Source organism: Hyposmocoma kahamanoa, unplaced genomic scaffold (assembly GCF_003589595.1).
Source record: "Hyposmocoma kahamanoa isolate Upper Pololo Valley unplaced genomic scaffold, ASM358959v1 129, whole genome shotgun sequence".
In the NCBI taxonomy this organism is placed as follows: Eukaryota; Metazoa; Arthropoda; class Insecta; order Lepidoptera; family Cosmopterigidae; genus Hyposmocoma; species Hyposmocoma kahamanoa.
In genome coordinates this window covers 2,270,213-2,289,604 of record NW_020653460.1, presented here as the reverse complement: position 1 = coordinate 2,289,604, position 19,392 = coordinate 2,270,213, and the positions used below count along the sequence as shown (strand labels likewise).

Below are 19,392 nucleotides of genomic sequence, written 5' to 3'. Positions count from 1 at the left end.
ATAAGCACCGAATTATTCCATCACTAATCGCAACAGATAAAATTTTGAATGAATGTAAACGTTCTTGTTGTTCCAATTGACAATTGTAAATTCCATCTAAACGTGTTGAAATGGACGACATAAAGTCAATTGCTAAATAAGCTAACACCAAGTCTGCCCTAGTAACGAAAAAAGGCAAAAACCATGCGTACTTTATACAGAAGTTGTGCCTTTTTTCGTTCCGAGGGCAGAAGTGATGTCCTACCATAAAAGACTATATATTTTCGAACATCAAATACTATTGGTGTACTAGCTACCTTTACATTAGCTAAAAAAGTATGGAGTAGTCTTTCAAAGCGTGATTTAGTATCGAGAAAATAGGAAATTAAACTATTTTTGAGTAATTTTTTGCGTAATTTTATCTACCTAATTTATCATAGTATACCTTATACTAGTACAAGTTAAAATGTAAAAAAGGTTTAAAGCTTGATTTAAAAAATGTTTATTGTTATTTTTATCATCCAAAACCATCAGACGCCACCCATGACGACGTTACGCTCGGCGGACATGTCTACTCGACACTATTGAATATAATATTATCAATTGTCGATATATAATATTCAAACTATCGACAATTTCGCAAAATGCATAGCGACAAATGCACCTTCTTTAGACCCATGCCACTATCAACCAATCACGACTGTATTTGCTCTGAACAAACGCGATGAGTTTACAAGTGCGTGTTGAGAGGATTGTTTTGCAGTTTGCACTATTTCGTCAGTAGCAACGAAGACGTGGTCGACGGTGTTTGGTTTTGTGCGAAAAAGTAAATAAAACTGGTAAATAACGTGATTAAAAACGTAAATTTCGGCAATTAATGTAAACAAGTTATTTTTTTAAATCATGCCTTATACAATGCTGCCGTCCACTAACTAAACCGCGGCTAAGTGATAAATGGTCAAATAATAGTTTTAAATACCAAAAAATACAGCACAAAATTCTCTTATATAAACGGTTAAAATTGGTTAACGTGTTCGCCTTATCGGAACTTACTCTAACGATGCGTAGCTGAAATATCATTAAACAACTTCAATATTCTGGGTTATGGTTTTTTATGCTATATCAAAAAAATATTTTGTCTCTTTGCAGCGTTCTAGTTCGTGGACGGCAGAATGTACCTACATTTTTTTTCTATTCGTTTGTAGGTTCATGCTAAGGCATCTTTGATAATGATAAGTGTAAAAGGATTGCGGTGTCATCGGCAGGACGGGTCAACGACCCTTGATTAACATCAGGGAGCGATAGTATGGTAAAGTATGCCTACTTTGAAGTCAATAAGCACAATATATTTCATTTTAAAGTTTCTTTGTCGAACACTGATTGAATCGCTCCTTAAATAGCTCTCCGTATTGTTTTAACAACATGTACTTGTTAACCGTACGTTATACACACACCAGAACATGTACATGTTCAGCGGACCGCAGTAAAATCCCAAAGAAGATTTTATTATATTTTTTTTTATATTTTAGGTCGAAATTGAAAATAATAAATTAATTAATTGTCTTTTTTTTCATTCATTCATTTTAATACAGGTTTTGTCGAAGTTTGATTTTGTTTTCTTGTCATTTCATAAACTTTAGTTGAAAAAAGTTTATTTATTTAATGAAATTTGATTTAAACAGTTTTAGTTATTAAATTTTCAGCAGTTTTAGCTTCGTCACAAAATTAAAAAAAAAGACTTGTTTAATTTAATTTTTTTTTTCAATAAAGGTTGTGTACTAAGATGATCTATGTTAAAAGATAGAAATTCGTTTAACTGCTACTCTATTTTGGCTTTCTTTTTGTCCTCTTTATGTGCGGGTGTGTGTATACATGTCTGTGTTCAATAGTATGTACACATTTTAAGTAATTTTAAATACAGTAAGCTAAGTGAAGTGTGACATTCACTTCGCTTTCCGTATTTTTTATTTCACTTGTTAAGCAAAATATCCGTAATTTTTCTTGCTCTAGCGACCAAATATTTGCTAAAAACAGCAAAAAAAAATTAGCGTAGCGTGTACACGAAGTGCCGCCATTACAAAATTGTTATAAATTATTTGATAAACACAATGTTCCCTTTGGTATACATAGCTGCATTTGGTTTTTAAATTATTTTAACTGAACAAACGACTCGAAGAACCACAATGATAAGTTTCAGGTTCTAAAATGCGCTAATAGAGTTAAATAACTTGCATTTTGGTTTAATTTTTATGCTAATAAGTGGCAGATACGTGAAGATTATGGAAAAAACCGATACAACTTTAGTTTTATTTACTTAAAATAACAGATAACTACTGTTTATATATTAAATTTCATAGAAAATGACGTTATATGTGCACACTCATGCTTAACACATTGTTCCACTGTTATCTATCTCTTATCTTGCTATAATTTTTATTCTTATGAAGTTTCAACACGTGTGATCGATGATCGATATAGGGATGCACAATGTTTTGCTTTGAATCAATTTTTTGGATTGTAAAGGATCGCATGCTCTTAAATCGATCGCATAAAAATCGTTTTAAAACAAATTTTGATAAAAAATAATAATTTTGACAGCCTCAGCCTATTATTATTTTTATTTAGAGTGATACCAGTGAGAGAAATCGATCAAATGGTACAGATGTAGTAACAATCGCCAAATTATCGTACATTAATTTATACTTCGATATTGCCAAACTACTTTTCTTGCAGACCTATATAAAATAGCTATATATTAGCCTTACGATTCAGTAGGGGGTTCAAAAAGAGACTGTTTTGTTTAAATTATCAATACGATTTAAACGATTCGCTTTGATGTTGAATCAATTTGCTTAAAAATCGCATTCAAATTAATCTATATAATAAATAACTAGATCGTATATACTTGAATCGATCTTCATAAAATCGAATCGTATTGTGCATCCCTAGATCGATTTTGGGTTGGTCGATGTTGGGCACAAAAAACGCCAAATTCAATTCTCTTAAAACCCCACCTTAAGATACCTCTTCAATAGCAGACTGTACTCTCGTTACGGTTCATTGTCAACCGGAGGTGGTCGAGGTCTACGGAAAAAATTACAAAACCGCAGCGAACACATATTACGGTTTGGCGCAAACGCATGGTAGATACCATCTCTCTTTATATCAGGCAATAAGAACGCGGCGCTCACAGCTATAACCATATGCCAAAAAGAATGGACTATGTAATAATTTTTTTCAGTTTGAAAGAACCCGAACAATATTAGACCTACAGCTGCAAATCCCAAACCTATAGGCATATAAACGATATAATACGACCTGGGATATAAGAATTTACGAGTTTTTCTGTAATCGTAGTACCAAGACATCAGAAGAATTGAGATAGCTACGGCACATGGGGTCAGGAACGCGACGAAAGAATGCATGTTCCATGTCGTTAGCATTGCTACAACAATAGCACCTGACAGTTGTAAAAACGACCTAAACTTATCGTTAATAATGCACATAGCTAGCAACGTCACCCAGAAACACATAATTCCGCAGTAAAAGTCGCCAAATTGGAGAATTCTTAATCGCGCTATGCAAAACGCGATTTGTGCCGGTGCGTCACAGGCATGGTAGAATGTTGAGAAAATCATAGTGAATGTATACATCATGGCTTCGGTGTAATACCGGCGTATGATAGCTACGTATATAGCGAAGATAAACAGGATATTACTCAGCGTAAGGAGAAGGAGGGACAGCAGCATGGCGGCTCTGCTGTCCATTCTTGATTCGTCCGAACAGTCCCAAGCTGAAAGAGTAAATATAAAAATTTGGTTAACGAGGTATCGTGGCTTGACAAATCCTTAGTAACTTTCGCGACTCTTTAATGGGGAACTGTATACGTTTTTAAAATAACATTCCGGAGCATATATTAAGATTATCATTTCCTAAGTTTAAAAACTACATTAAAAATATTTTAATTGATGACTACGGTGTGGAAAGACGAGATGGCTCTAGACTCCTCACAAATTTGATTGAAAGTGTATTCCATAGCATTTAATTTTATTTGAAAAGAGCAATCCCTAGAGTAAGTCGGAAAAGTTAAAAGCGACGTTTTCAAATGCAAATTTATTTTATTTATGGAATAAATGATTATTTGACTTTGACTTTTGAACAGTCCTGAAGATATTTCAGAAGGTGACAGAACTCATGCTAACACTTTAAAAATTTCTTGAAAATATTATAGTTATTTGAGACAGTATCCAGTTTCCCAAAGTGGTCTCTATTACCCCCAGTAGTAGGGGGGATGTCCAGGGTGTGCTACCTACCGCATTTGAATTATCAATATTAACTACATATATATAATTTTTTTTCTTGTGATTTTTTATGTTCATTTAATATAAAAAATACGTGTTCTCAGTTATGGTGGACGTTCAAATTTCTTTTTTCTCGCCTAAGTTGGCGGTGAGCCAAAAACTTTGGAAACGATTTGTAAACGATTTTATTTATTTTGAACACGTTATACGTGTTCTAGAGAGTATAAAATGTGTCTCGAGATCTGAGTGACTCTGAGTCGATACGCCCTTAATAACGAAATAATAGAATATAATTAGTATTTTCTGTTAAATAGCCAAAATAAGTTTCGTTTTTTCTATACAATTCTATCACTTATTTTCTTATTGCATAGTGTTCCGATTCTTTTGTTTATTTCTCTTTTTCCTACAAATGTATATTAATAAAATTTTATTATTATGTACTGTTTATTTATGTATTCAACGTGTAGGTATTTCCTTCAAACTCTTCCATTAGAAGATATTCTTTGTTGCACCCCCTTTTCAATTCTTTAATTTTTATTCTAAGGTTGCCTGGAAGAAGTTCCTGCATAGGAATAAGGCCCTTACATTACTGTTCTGTGTCGTTATTGTAATTTCTTAATGTGCAATTCATTTCAAATATAATTCTGAAAAAGTTATTTGATTGGAGTAATGGACTGAACTCACGAAAGTTTGTTGTGCAATCAACAGCACACCATGCTACACATTGACGTATCTTGTTCCGTTGCACTGGAGGCGATTTTCGAACAAAAATGTGATGCGCTGTTGTCCGTACATGACGTTATTTTGGACTTTGAAAAGCGACTCATCGAAATGAGTGCGGCAAAGATAACATATAATTTATCTCTTTGTCACTTTTTCATAAGAGTAAACAATCAATGTTGCCGCCATTTTGCTTTATCACGTCTTTGTGAATTTAGGCATTCCTGTGGTACCACCGCCAACCTAATGCGTTGGCACTTGAGAAAATGAAATAACACTAAGTAACAATTTTTCAAGAAGGTTCTGTTTCTGATTTCTGTTTCATAGGAAAGCAAATATGTAGAAAAGTGTAGCTATGCCCCTGAAACTTTGCTATTGTGGCTATCGCAGTGGTATTTACAAAGCTGCCTATTTACATGGTTACATAGTGGTATTTACATAATATCGAAAATCTACACATTTCTAAGTTCTTTGTCATTAGTTTGTAGAATTTTCGTTGTAATATACCAATGATTAGATACACAATGTTCCCTTTTTGTCTTTAAATATAGAGAAACCCGAAAATTTGTACGTTTTATAATAACAATAACGTACACACTCAACCTATGTTGAGCGTTTCCCTAGTGCGGGGCTAACCCCGCACTAGGGAAACGCTGTGCCACGGGTACCATGGACACACAAAAGACAACCACAAATTACACCCAAACACACGAGATAAATAAATATCGACCATACAAATATTTCGCCCAGCCCGGGAATCGAACCTAGGACCTCTACGTGGCAGTCCGGTAATCGTTCGGCCACAGAGGCAGTCAAAAGTTTTCTTAATGGTACTCGAAATTCAACTTTTCGTTGTCCACAAAAGCAAAGTCTTCGGAAAAAAATAAAGTTTTTATATTAGAACCAACTAGAAAATGATACTGATCACCATGTTCACCCAAAAACGACAATCGACATCCGAAGTGGGTCCGAGTTTTCTAAATTACTTTCTAAATACTATACAAATAGTCTGGAGTTCGGAACTAATACCAATCGGATGCCGGGCGCAAATTTGCTTACACAATTTAAAGCAAAAAAAATCTTACCTCCGTAACCAGCTGAACAGGAACAAAAAGACATCACCAACCCTCCAAACGTATTCAGCAGGCAATTTCCGTGGTTGCTACACCGCCCTCCGACACACGACGTCGACGAGAACGCTAATATCACAGATCCGTTGCATTTCGATTCGCCTGGCCTCGTTAAATTCGCTGACAACTCTCCAGACATGTCCGCCCCATCTTTGTCAATCGCCTCTGTATCTACATAGTACTTTGTCCCGTTATGCGACGTCTTGCACGGGCAAACCACTTCATCACAGAACAATCGCAAACTCAAATACCAAGTACCGCTTTCAGGGAACGGTATTATCACCTTATCATCAATAGACTCTGAATCAGTACTGTTCAACACAAATAATGCTGGTTTCACTTGATCATTGTACTTACAATGTCCGGATTCTGTTGGTATACTGGAGTGACCAATATCCAAACAAATCACGACTCTAAAAAACTGATTATCTTCAGTAAAAGCTAGTAACGAACCCTTCTTTAATTCTCTCTTATAACCCATGTAATAATTCAGACTCATCAATAGACTAGCTGCAATAGAGACACTGCCTCCTATATCAATGAACTGGTTGACTTTAAACCTTACTGTTTTCACTTGGTCGGACGTGATATTTATTATACTAGTGACGTCTTGAACGTCAGTTGTAGGTAATCCGTAGTCGAAAGTGAAAAATCTGCCTTTATCATCTCTCATAAGGGTATTAGCTGTCTGTTCTAGGAATTCATCGTCAGTTCTTAAGTATGAATCACAGTCGGCATAACTTGATGCATTACTAACATGTTCTAGGTAAACATAATGCCAGGCAGAAGGGTTAGGGCTGAAAGTTACTATTTGAATATCGTTTTCTTTGGGATCGAATGCACAGGATATCAAATAATCTTCATCTGTAGGGAGGGACAATGCTTGTACCCTGAATAGTACTTTGCTGCTCTCTGGCGCATTTGTAACTGTGATATTAAAGCTTATTGGATCAGTGCTGTCGACTGACATGCATTGGAATGTGGCCGGGAGATCTCTATTATCGACAGTGACTCCGGTATAACAATCGACTAGTCCGATGTTCTCTTCCCTTTTTACTTGAAGGTCTGTGTAGAGTATGGTATTGCAGTTGGGGATGAGACCTGGAATTAAGAAAGTTGGGAAGTTAGTTGGTCTGTGGTATAATAGTTTCGCGTATTTATTATGGTGCGAAAAACCTCATGCAGTTTCATAATTTTTGTGTAGTATATACAGTGAATAAAAATGGAACTTTTGCAACATTGTTAGTGTATGTAGTTGTAAGATCGAAAACATTTCAAAGTCAAGTGACCTTTAGTAAAAAGAATATTAAGCAATGGGTGAGAAAGGTCGTCCCAATTTGTTGTCGCGCCTATCGCCAGAAATCGATACTATACAATACAGGCTGTTAAAAAAGTAAGTTTGAAATTTCGCGGATTAATCTTACGATACTGAAAAATTTTTACAAATATACTTCTTCCAGCATTTAAATTAGACGGTAACAGAAGCCCTGCAGCGGAGCCACTATCGTGACACTGCAGCGCTTTTACAAGCATCTAATTTTAAATTATCATTGATCGAAAAAAATGTTTTCACCTCACTAGCTCGGAAAGGCTTTCTCTCATTAGAAATCTGCGTGTAAACGCGTTTTTTCCAAACTAGCGTGGAAAAGGTTTTTACAATTCGGACTTGACGATAGACAGTGGTGCACCCAACTTTTTATTCTGATGAAAAAAACAATGACACGTACAACTACGCGATTTGTCGTACATTATTTATGTAATATAAATCCGTTGGTATATTTTATTATATTATTGTTGACATTAAACTCACAAGGATAACTAATTTTGTTTATTAAAATGATTTGTTATAGTTCAACTGTTTTTCTTTCATCTACCATTTTTCTCGCTATAGTGAGGTGAAATGTTGTGTGTTTCGCTCGCTTATTGTATCTCGTGTCTTGAAACTCTCGCTACGCTCAGGACTCGCTTCGTTCGTGGTTCAAACTTACAATCCCAGCAAGCGAAGCTCAGGTTTTAATACAAGCACTCGCGTCACACTACAACTTTGCAGCCTTGCATAACAAATAACTATTATACGTATAACAAATACCATCCGATTAAAATACTTCATCAAGAAAACGTCTCTACACGCACGAGAAAAATCGCGCCATTAAATTTTAAATGTAATTTAATTACACTATATGCTCGGTCATAAACTGAACAAACAAACTGTCGCATTTCGATATTGCGTAATAAAGATACTATGTAAACGGTGACTTAAGGTTCAATTTTTAATTATGACTTGTTGTTGTACGTACGTGTTAGGAAATAGTTATACTGTTGTACAGAACTAATGAGCAGTGTTGGGCAAAATTTAATTATTCTGGCAATTAAAGATTGACAATTAATTTGCGAAACAGCAATTAACGATTGATCAATTGTTAGTCGCGAGAACCGCAATTAACAATTAATTAATTGTTAATTGCGGCTCTCGCAACTAACAATTGATCAATCGTTAATCGCGTATGTGTACAATTGACAATTAATTAATTTTCAATCTTTTCAATGTTTTTGATTAACAATTAAAACTGACAATTATGATAAATTTATTTGGGTTAGGTGTAAAAAAAAGGTGGTCGGTTACGGGGTGGGTGAGTGGGTTTGAGTGGGTGGGTGAGTAGGTGGGTAAGCGGGTAAGTGGGTGGGTGAGTAGATGGGTGAGCGGGTGTGCGGGTGGGTTGGGTTAGGGGGTGGGTCACAAACCCCTGACCGCCCCCCAACCGACCCCCTAACCTACCCCTAACCTACCCCGTAACCCAAATTCGTAATGACACTTTTATTTGGTACTTTCGGTTTTAATTGTTAGTTTCAATTGTTTCTTAGAACAACTAAAAATATTAATTGCAATTAAAAGCAATTCAATTAAAATCAATTGCAATTAAAATCAATTGCAATTAAATAAATTGCGACGCGTCGCAATTGATTTAATTGCAATTGGAATTGAACCCAATGCCCCTGCTTGAGCGGCGGTAGGTCAAACCACGAAACTATCAAGTGACGAAATGTTTGTTTTTGTTGTTATTATAAGGTTTAGTAGCAATAGAGCTCCTTTTGAAAGAGTTCGTCCAAGGAGTACTGCAATCTTACCTACTCTTCTGCCGCCAAGCAGAAATGTGAGCATTACTGCGTTTCGGATTTGAAAGTGCTGGTGGAATTGCAGACACTCACGATTTTGAGTGAGACTGTAACTGCTATGAATAGACTTGACCGTTCGACCGTCACTTGATATTATAAAAAAAGAAAAAATATCTACGACTTCGGACTTAATAACGACTTTTCAAAAACTTCTATTACCGAATCCATTACCTACAAATACAAACACATTTTTTTTTCAATATAATAATAATTAATAATTACATTTCACTAACAATGCACTTACCACCGTAAATGTAGTATCAATTGGTCACAAATTGCATAGCAAGTATGATGAGGACGCTTCAATAGAAGCAATATAGGGCAGGAAGTTGGCACTGTTGGCAGCGACAATAAGCGCGCGAGGTCAACTCTAGTGCATGGCGCTGGGATTCCTACGTGCTCAATTGATCAATTTGATCATTGATTTTTCGGCATCAACTATCCTACCATATCAAACCATAACACTGCAAGTCCCAGTACAGTATTGTCTGATTTCATTACAACAAGAATCTTTCGGGTGCTATGGACGGAAAATCAATTTATTTGTTTTTAACCAATTAAAAAAAGCAGGTTCTAAATACGACTATATTTTTTTCTTGATGATTTTTTTTTTGTTGGAAAGAGGGTACCTCAGTATTGGTCCCATTTAGATTTTATAATTATTCCATAGATAGGTTATCATGAAAAGTAAAATTATAATGGATGGGCTGGATAGAATTATTTAATATCTAATATACAAAGTAAATTATATGTATCTTTTTATGCTATTAACCTCAAAGATTACAAAAATATGAAATATCCTGTTTTTGATATTACAGTGTATTGTTTTGGTACGATAGAAATAGTTGATGTGTGTGTTGAAGGCTTACCTTTTAAAAGTGAAAAATGCAGCGAATATATTATATTATAATTTTTATTGTTAAAAGCAAGTAACAAGCAAGAACCAAGTGCTACAGAGTGCGACAGCACTACCCTGTCAAATCAATAATACACTGTAATATCAAAAACAGCATTTATTAGAGAAAAAGCACCAAAATAATTTTTCGGTTATTTGTTATTTCCCGGGTTAATAAAAAGGTACATTTAACTTAATTTGTATATTATATAGATATCTAAAAGGTCAATCCAGTCATTTTAATTAAATGCTAATAAAAAACAACGTGTCTGTGTAACGTGTGTTGTTTTTGATGGTTTGTTCAAAAATTTACTTGTAAAGTGAAAGCTTTCACTATATATTATATATTTACTAGAGCGGTGGCAGCCAAATGAGAGAACGATTGCTTCTCAATGAGAGGGCATTGACGGTTCAAATACTTATGGTAGGATAGCAGTACTGCCGTCCACTACTAAAAACACGGCTAAGTGACAAATGGTCAAATAACCGTTTTAAATAGCAAAAAATAGAGCACAAATTCTATCTTAATCAGTACAGAGTACTAAAAAAACCGACCTCAAAAGTACGTGGAATTACGTCTATTTGCTAAGTTTTATAAAATATCGTTAAATTCGCCACTATACAGGACTTTACCATTGATGATAATAAAAATCGGTTCTCACTACTCAAAGTATATCGACAGAAAAACGCCTTGCTCCTTAAATAAAATTTAGGCGCTACTTACAAAAATGAATCTTCATGTGTAAACAGCCACCCTTAAAGGTGGATGATTTTCTTCAAAATGAAATGGGACCACTGTGGAAGTACCCCCTTTCCAACATAAAAAGAATCATAAAAATCGGTTCACAAATACCAGAGTTATCGCGTAACGTACGTACAAAAAAAACAGACACAATCGAATTGAGAATCTCCTCCTTTTTTGAAGTCGGTTAAAAACAGTTGAAATTAGTTAACGTGGTCCACTTATCGGAACTTACCCTAACGGTGCATAGCTGAAATATCATTAAACAATTTCAATATTCTGAAAATGGGTATGGTTTTTCACGATATCTCAAAAAAATATTTTGTCACTTAGCAGACGGCAGAGTATCTCGCGTTTTATATCGCTCTCGCGGAAGTCGCGCGCTGTCGTGCTAACCGTACTGTGGCAGCATGTCATGACTTCATTTTTCTAGTTACGTATATTTGTGGACACAACGAAGGCTAACATCGCGATGAAACCTCTACTTTGAAGAAGGTTAGAGTGATCAATATCAATATTATTCTTTTTGTTCGGAAATTAAATCTGGAAAGTTCTCAAAGCTCCCAAGTTGTTGTTTATGATGTTAGTAATATCGCACTGCTATTACAATAGTGTTATAACTCAAAATAGGTAAAATTCAAGTTGATATCATTGGTGAACATGAAATTTGACTATCTACACGTCAATAAAACCGTCGTTAGAATATTGTAAGAAACAAATAAAAAGTATTTACTTAAAAATGAGTTACTTCTGACCAAACCAGTCCTTACGCAAAAATATGATATTATTTTGTCCCTCTTATTTTTAAATATATTTGGCAAGTAGGAATTTATTTAGATGTCGGTAAGAAACTTTAACCTAGATATACATTTTAATGGTGTTTTACGGGAAGTGAGTAATTCGTTTTTCATCGATTCTGAAAAAAAAAACACTTTTTGAGTTAATACACTATTGTAGTAACAGTGCGATATAGTCCTCCGAGATTGTTAATATTTTACAAATAAATAACCCTGTATAATGCGATTAATCTTGTTAAAACTATTTATACCTAAATGTCCACTTTTTTGCTTTTTTTCCAGTATAGTATCTATTAATAAAGATGACTTTTTCTAATACTCATTAGTACGGCTTAATAATTTTCTTTAACCACAGATACTGACGCAGTCAGCCCGGAAGGCAATATCATCGTCCATGCGCAATGACTCGTCCTACATGTAAACCACAAACAAACACGTTTCATCAATATTAACATAGCATTAAATAGAGGATTAATGTTTAAATTGTTTTTAAACATTGTTTAAAACACGCAATTTAAAGCACTTTGTTTTAAACGTCATGCCACGCAAAGTTGACGAATCGTAGACTGTCTCAACAGCTCCGGTATCTATCTGGACAATAGGGAGGGTGCTGTACGTGAACCCGGGGGAGCTTCATGGCTACCTTTTACTTACCAGCCTTTTGATCTGACGTCATGTCAACGGGCTGATCTGGGGGCAGGATCTACTACTAACTGATAAGTTCTTGTGTGGGAATATTTCCTCACAAACTACCAACGACACCTTTCCGTCTGTAACCGCAACCTGCACGAGTGAGATTGTCGTCGCGTCGTGGAATCGAGATGAATTTACTTGGAGGAAACTAAAGAGGTGGCTCAAGTTTCTTTGGTGCGCTTGTACTTCCACCTAAAACACGACTGTTGAGGTAGGTCTACGCGAAGCATATACTGGCTGTACGTCCAGCATGAGAAGACGTAAGATCCAGCATGATCTCCGTGATCGACAGCGACAGTGTGGAAAGCAGTTTCTGCCTTTTGCGCGGAGCTGGTAAGAGCGAAGGAAACGGCGGAGAGACGAGGGAAGACGATGTGTTCTCTCATCCGATCCATCGCAGGAGGATTGGGTGCAAGCGGCAGGCACATGTCCGCCGCATGCCTCCATAACGAGGGCCTCCGGGCATCGGATGCGGTGACATTAGGAGGCAGGTCCTCGAGGCTTGGTAGGAGCGTAGAGGGAGCCTCGTAGTAGACTCCCAAGGTGTCAGAGACGGCGGTCCCTGGTGAGTTCACATGTTAGGTTTTAGTCGGTCGAGTCCGACATAACCCTCGTCTCTCCGGACGGAGGGTATCCATGAGGATTTCCCGACGTTAAAAAGGACCTTCTAACATTTGACTGAAGATTATAGTGCCCTTCCTGTATAACCAAAATGTTGGGTTGTCCCAATGTTATATCATATAATATTACTTTTAACCAATGACAAGATCGGCACAACAAAATTTTGCATTATCTGGATAATTGTGAGTTTTAAGAGTCAATATTACTTAAGCTAGAATTAAAATTATTTGAGGTTGTATGGCCACTATTCTAGGAAAGCGATGCGAATCGTTCCACACTATTTATGGTATTTCGGTTCTTCGTTCTACACTATTTATATATTGTACAAAGTATTTCTTCTATACAACCATAGCAATAATTATGTTAAGTACAAACCTGAATAATGTTAAGTACTACTGCAAGATGCTTGACGTCAAGATAGACCACTCGTAACCAAACACAATAACCTATCAAATCCCTAAATAGAGATTTAGCCATTATTGCAATGACCAAAGTGCATAGTGTCCTTAACAAAATCAAATACCTACATTAAAAAAACATACATTAAAGTGCTGATGTCACAAAGCAACACTTACCACTGAAGTTATTCAGTGGGTGTACTTAAATTGTTCTAACCATTTGTTACCAGGCAGTTACGAGCTATGATATTGCACTGCTATCACAATAGTGTTTCAACTCAAAATATGTAAATTTTAAGTTTATACCTACCACTGCTGAACGTAAAATTTGATTGTTTACACGTCAATAAAATCGATAATAGAACATTGTGAGACATAATTAAAATATATGTATATACTTACCTCAAGATTAGACAAACTTTTTGTAAGCTAGTTGTGGACAAAAATATGATTTTTTTTTCCTGCTTATTTTTATATTTGGTTAGTACAAATAATTAGACTTTTGAATTGTTTAGATGTCTGTAATAAACTTTAACCTATACACAAATTTGAATAACCTTTCACGGGAAGTGAGTAAATCGATTTTCATCGATTGTGAATAAATACATTTTTTGAGTTAATACACTATCGTATTAAAAGTGCGATATATAAAAAAGTTGGCCGTGGACCGACAAGTGTAAATTAACTAACTGCCTGTATAAGTTTATCGCGTCAGAGACATGACTGATCGTTGTCATAATCGTACTTACAAAATAACTAGAGCAATAGTTTGTTTCTATTATCAGTAAATAGCTCGTCTCTTTTTCACCGACTTCAAAAAAGAACGAGGTTTTCAATTCGTCTGTATTTTTTTATATATTCGATTACTTCCGCCATTTGTAAACCAATTTCGACGAAACGACTCCTTTTTTGTTAGAAAGGGTTACCCCAGTGGTGGTCCTTTTTTTATAATACCAACTGACGGGACGAACAAGTCGTGCGCCTGGTGGTAAGCCACACGCCTGCCCATAACAGTTGCAGTGTTACTCAAAGCTTTAAATCATATAGATCTGGGGGCACCGCCACTGCGCCCGTCACCTTCAGACATAAGTTGACGAATGCGCCTGTAATTTTACAGCACCCTTACCCTTCATAACCGTAACACAGTAACGTGACTATATTACTGCTTGGCGGTAGAAATAGGTAAAGTAGCAGTACTTCCCTGGACGAGCTCTTTCACAAGATGCTCTACTGCTACTAAAAATCCTATTCAAATAAAAAAAATCCACCTTTTGTAACTCTGGAAATACCATTTTGCTCCATCTTAAAAAAGACAGACTATAAGAGACAGATCCGTTCAACTAATTGCATACCCCAATTACACTCATGCCTGGTATATATTACATACATGCTGATTAAAACCAGAAAACAAAAGAATAATATAATGGCTTAGTATACATATATGACATAAAAGAGTGCCGTCCTAAAGAGGAATAATTGTTAAAGGAAGTTGAGTTCAGAGCACAAAACAAAAACACTACACTGCTCACTCGCATCTTCTCTGCATAGGTTCTTAGTACCAACTCAAGAATGATAATGATGACGACATAATGATGTAAATATAATCTGAGTTGGGAGGTCTGGAGACCTAAAATACAAATCTTTTGGTTTACTTTAGGCTCCAGCTTTCTTAGTAAGTACCTAGTTTTAATACTTGTTGAGAAATAAACGATATTTTATTATTACTGTTTTCCCAAACAAATTTTAGAGAACTGTATGCCGAAAGTTCAATGACATGGGCAAGTGGGATCAATGACCCTTCGGAAACTACAAAATGATAAGTTGAAAAAGTACCTACATTAGCAATTTTATTCCGTTTATAGGATTAAATGTAAAACGTGATTTATTGTTGTTGAAACAAAAAAGAATGATACATACAATAGTGGCCAACGAAAATAATACTTTAAATAATGGCGTGCGTGCGGTATTACGCTTTTCACATACAATAGTAGGCAGTAGGCACACAGCATATTTAATTATGTTTGGCATGAAGTTTATTTGTTCTTTATTTAGATAACATGTGTTTTGCTTATTATTTACTATTTAGACACAATTTGAGAACACTGAGACAGTACCTGCTAAATCCAATACTTATGTGAAAAATTCCCAAAAAAAAACAAAATAATTACTTTATTATCAGATGTTAAAAACCTAGAGAGACTTAGGTGATTTCATTTTCACAAACACCCAAACAAACTACGTTCGAGCGGTTACCATGCCGGACTGCCACACAGAGGTCCCAGGTTCGATTCCTGGATCGGGAGAAATATTTGTATGGCCTACATTTATTTCTCTCGTGAGTTAGGGTGTAACTTTATGGTTGTCGATGTGTGTGTGTGTGCATCCGCAACGTAAGGTTTTCCTAGTGCGGGGCTATGTTGAGTATTTTACTGTGGAGAGAAGGAAGTTGATTTTGTAGAGATGCACAGAGTAGCTATTTTATATATTATGTACACAGGACTTGTGTACTACAATGTTAGTAATTCATTTTTAAAACAAGCTACCCAATGAAGGTCCATCAAAAGCGGATGAATGTGCCAATCACCAGGAAAATCCACTATATTTCATCTTTATAGTACTAACCAACATAAGCATCTCATTAAAACTCCCTGTGTGTTTACACTGGTGAAATTACAGGCACATGGGACTTGTCAACTTAAATCTCAGGGTGACGGGGCACAGTGGTAGTGCCTCTCAGATCTTTGCAATTTAAAGCTCTGAGTGGCACTGTAACTGTTATGGACAGACGTGTAGCTTACCATCAGGCGCACGACTCGTTCGTTCCGTCACTTGACGTTATAAAATAAAAAACACCTACTGTTAACCATATACAACAAATATTTGAGGCTATCAGCGCAAAGGTGGTATAACTCACTTTTTTTTTCATTAATATTACTTAAGGCGACAATAAAGTACATAATTGTTATATATTTGTATGCTATTTTCATGAATAAAAAATTGTAATAGTTATATATTGGTTGGGTTTCCTCTCAGACGAGGGTTTAGGCCAAAGTTCTCCACACCCTTTGATATATTGGTCATATGTGTCAACTTACAGCAAAAGTATTTTAATTGATAAGTCATTTATTACAAAATTGAAGACTACTCAATCGGAGTAAGTTTTGAGAAAATCGACTTTTTGTAAATTGTATTTTCGCACCTTCAAAAATAAATCTTTTTGAAGATGTTAGAACTTATTTATGCGTATTTTTGACTAATAGATTTATTGACATACCTAAATTATCCATAAATTGTACCATTATACCTATTTTGTGAGATACCGCTATTTTGATTATAAAGAAAGGTTTCAAAAATTGAGATATGAAAATACTTCTTAGTGGTTTTTTAAATGTTTTAAGTTCGATAGCGCTATTTCTATTACACCATTAGATGCGAAATTATTATAGCTATTATATGGTATAAAAAAAACTAAAAAGGCGTATCTCAGAGATAGCGCCTTTCGGCTTAGCGGGGCAGTATATATGTATGGAAAGACGAAATGAATCTAGATTCCAAAAAAATATGATTGTGACAAAGTGTATTCCATAGCTGTTGGCAACTGGCTGGAGCTGTAACTCCCTGACAGCAATGAATAATTTTAAAACCTTTGCGAGCATATCTATGGTATTTCCATTTGAATATATAATTTCAATACTTACCGTTATCATAAATTATTCACTTGCTTGTTAACTATAGCATTTAAGTTTATTTGCACATTCTTCTTAGGAAAGTCAGTCCACTGAACGAGCGTAGGTTAAATATTTACATTTTCAAGTGGAATAAATTATTATTTGACTTGGACTTCTATAGTATTCCATGGGGTTACACCACTTTTGCGCTGACAGCCTCATTTGTGATTTGTCACAATAAAATTAAAAAACACATACCTTGCTGTCCGATGTTCTGCGTTCTAGGATCTTCCCATTTAATATACACTAATGCGTACCAATTCCCAGGTTTAGGGTTTTTCACAGAATAAGTAGTATTCCTTCCATCTGATTTTATTTCAATTGTATGTATTTTCCCTCTACGTGCTGGATCTACGAAATACTTTGGGAAATCATACCCATCTGGGTTGACAGCTGCGTATGCACCATGTTTTAAGTGTATTATTACTTCTTGGGGACTACAGGAACCTAAAACAATGTAAGAAGGTAACTAATGGCGTAATATGAGAAAATATATTTTGATGGTGTCTGTGGTTTCACGGTTTGCATTGTGGGCACTGGATGAGGAGCTCCCGTTTTCATTACATTCCAACTAATAAATTCTTTCATATGATGGGTTTTAAACCATCCCCATTGCGCAGTACTTGCAATAAAATAGAGGATCTGTATCATGTATTGGTGGAACGTGACTGTAACGTAATCCTGAGAGGTAATGTAAGTTTATGCATTGAACAAATTAATTGTTGGCTCAGAGAGCCTGTATGTATTGGCACTCTAAACTTGTACAAGTTCTTGAACATGTCCCTTTAGTAGGGAACTCAGTATTCCTCCCATAAGGCTGACATAGTCACTCAAGATGACTAAAGCGTCAATACTGCGGGCACCTCTTACTGCGCCCGTCACCCTGAGGCATAAGTTGACAAGTCCCTTGTGCATGTAATTTCACCAGCACCCTTAACCCTTTAAAACAGGAACACAGTAATGCTGACATTATGCTTGACGCCAGAAATAGATAAGGTGGCGGTACTTCTCTGGACGAACTCTTTCACAAGGAGCTCTACTGCTACTGAATCAGCTTATGAAAATATTAAATAATTCCAATTGTGGGAACTTACCTAAAAATCAATTATTAACAATTTATCTATGTAAGCATTTGCAGCTTCTATCAGATAATATTTCTTATCTATCTGATAAATATAGAGGTAAGAGGTAAATAAGCTAGAAGTACAATTAATTCCAAAACAAAAAATTTTTTTTTTATAGTGTGTTATGTAGCTACTCATAGAACTATATTTTTGTTGATGATGATAATTTATGCATAACTATGTAGAGAAAATCTTATCAAGTAATTAATTTATGATATAAATGTAAGGAAAGATATGATTGCTTATTAAAAAATTGATAATTGATAAATAAATTAAAATAACACTAAAAAAACATGCACAACTAAGTTAATAAATAAGAAAAATTCACATGCAGTGTTAAAAACCTACCGATATTGTTCAAATGAATCTCTTCAGACTGAAATGTGAAGCAGGCGTCCTTTACACCCCGCGAAATGGGGTAGAAGATGACAGATACTGAGCGGTAGTTTCTAAACATATATACATCAGTAGCGATTTGTCTTGTTACCAAATCGTACCCCACTCGTAGCACCGTACGTGTCCTAGTCAACTGGTCGAGTAACTTCTTTCTGTAGCTCTCAATCTCACCCTCATTATCGCCGCCACTTGCGACACTAAACACACAACACAAAATAAAAAAAAACAATCGCATTACGATACTATTTCTCCTACCTGTACTTTGTTTATATGAAATGTAGCACTACCATTCGTATTTAATAAATAACACGATTATTTAATTTAAATTCTAACTTAAAATACGGACGGCAGCAATCGACCGACCGAACAACCGTCTTATCGCAAAATGACAATCAATTTCTTTGTCATGTTGACAGTGACAGCTTTGTATTCGTTTAGAAATACTTACAAAGTGACAAAAACAAAAAGGTTGATAAATGGTTTGGGCAGTGCAGCGTGTATCGGAATTAAAATCATTTAGTGTTGCTTACATTCGAGTAATTCCTCAAAATAAGGTAAATCATATTCACTTAGAATAATTTTTCATTTTGTTTTAAATAGCTATAAAAAAAAGCTTGTATATCGTTTGTTACTTTTTCCATATTGGATATGATAAAAAAAAATTTGCTTTTTATAAATAATAATCACGTCTTTG

The 19,392-nt window shown here is 35.3% G+C and overlaps 1 protein-coding gene across 1 annotated transcript; it reads right to left on the bottom strand.

The window, feature by feature from the left end:
* Positions 1-2,480: 2,480 nt before the first annotated feature.
* LOC113240284 (post-GPI attachment to proteins factor 6) lies at positions 2,481-18,933 on the bottom strand. The gene is made up of 4 exons (XM_026477544.1): positions 18,651-18,933; positions 17,377-17,625; positions 6,086-7,231; positions 2,481-3,772 (listed from the first exon to the last, which is right to left on the bottom strand). Exons 1-4 carry the CDS (start codon positions 18,931-18,933, stop codon positions 3,030-3,032), a joined length of 2,421 nt encoding a protein of 806 aa, XP_026333329.1. The 3' UTR covers positions 2,481-3,029.
* Between the last annotated feature and the right edge of the window lie 459 nt (positions 18,934-19,392).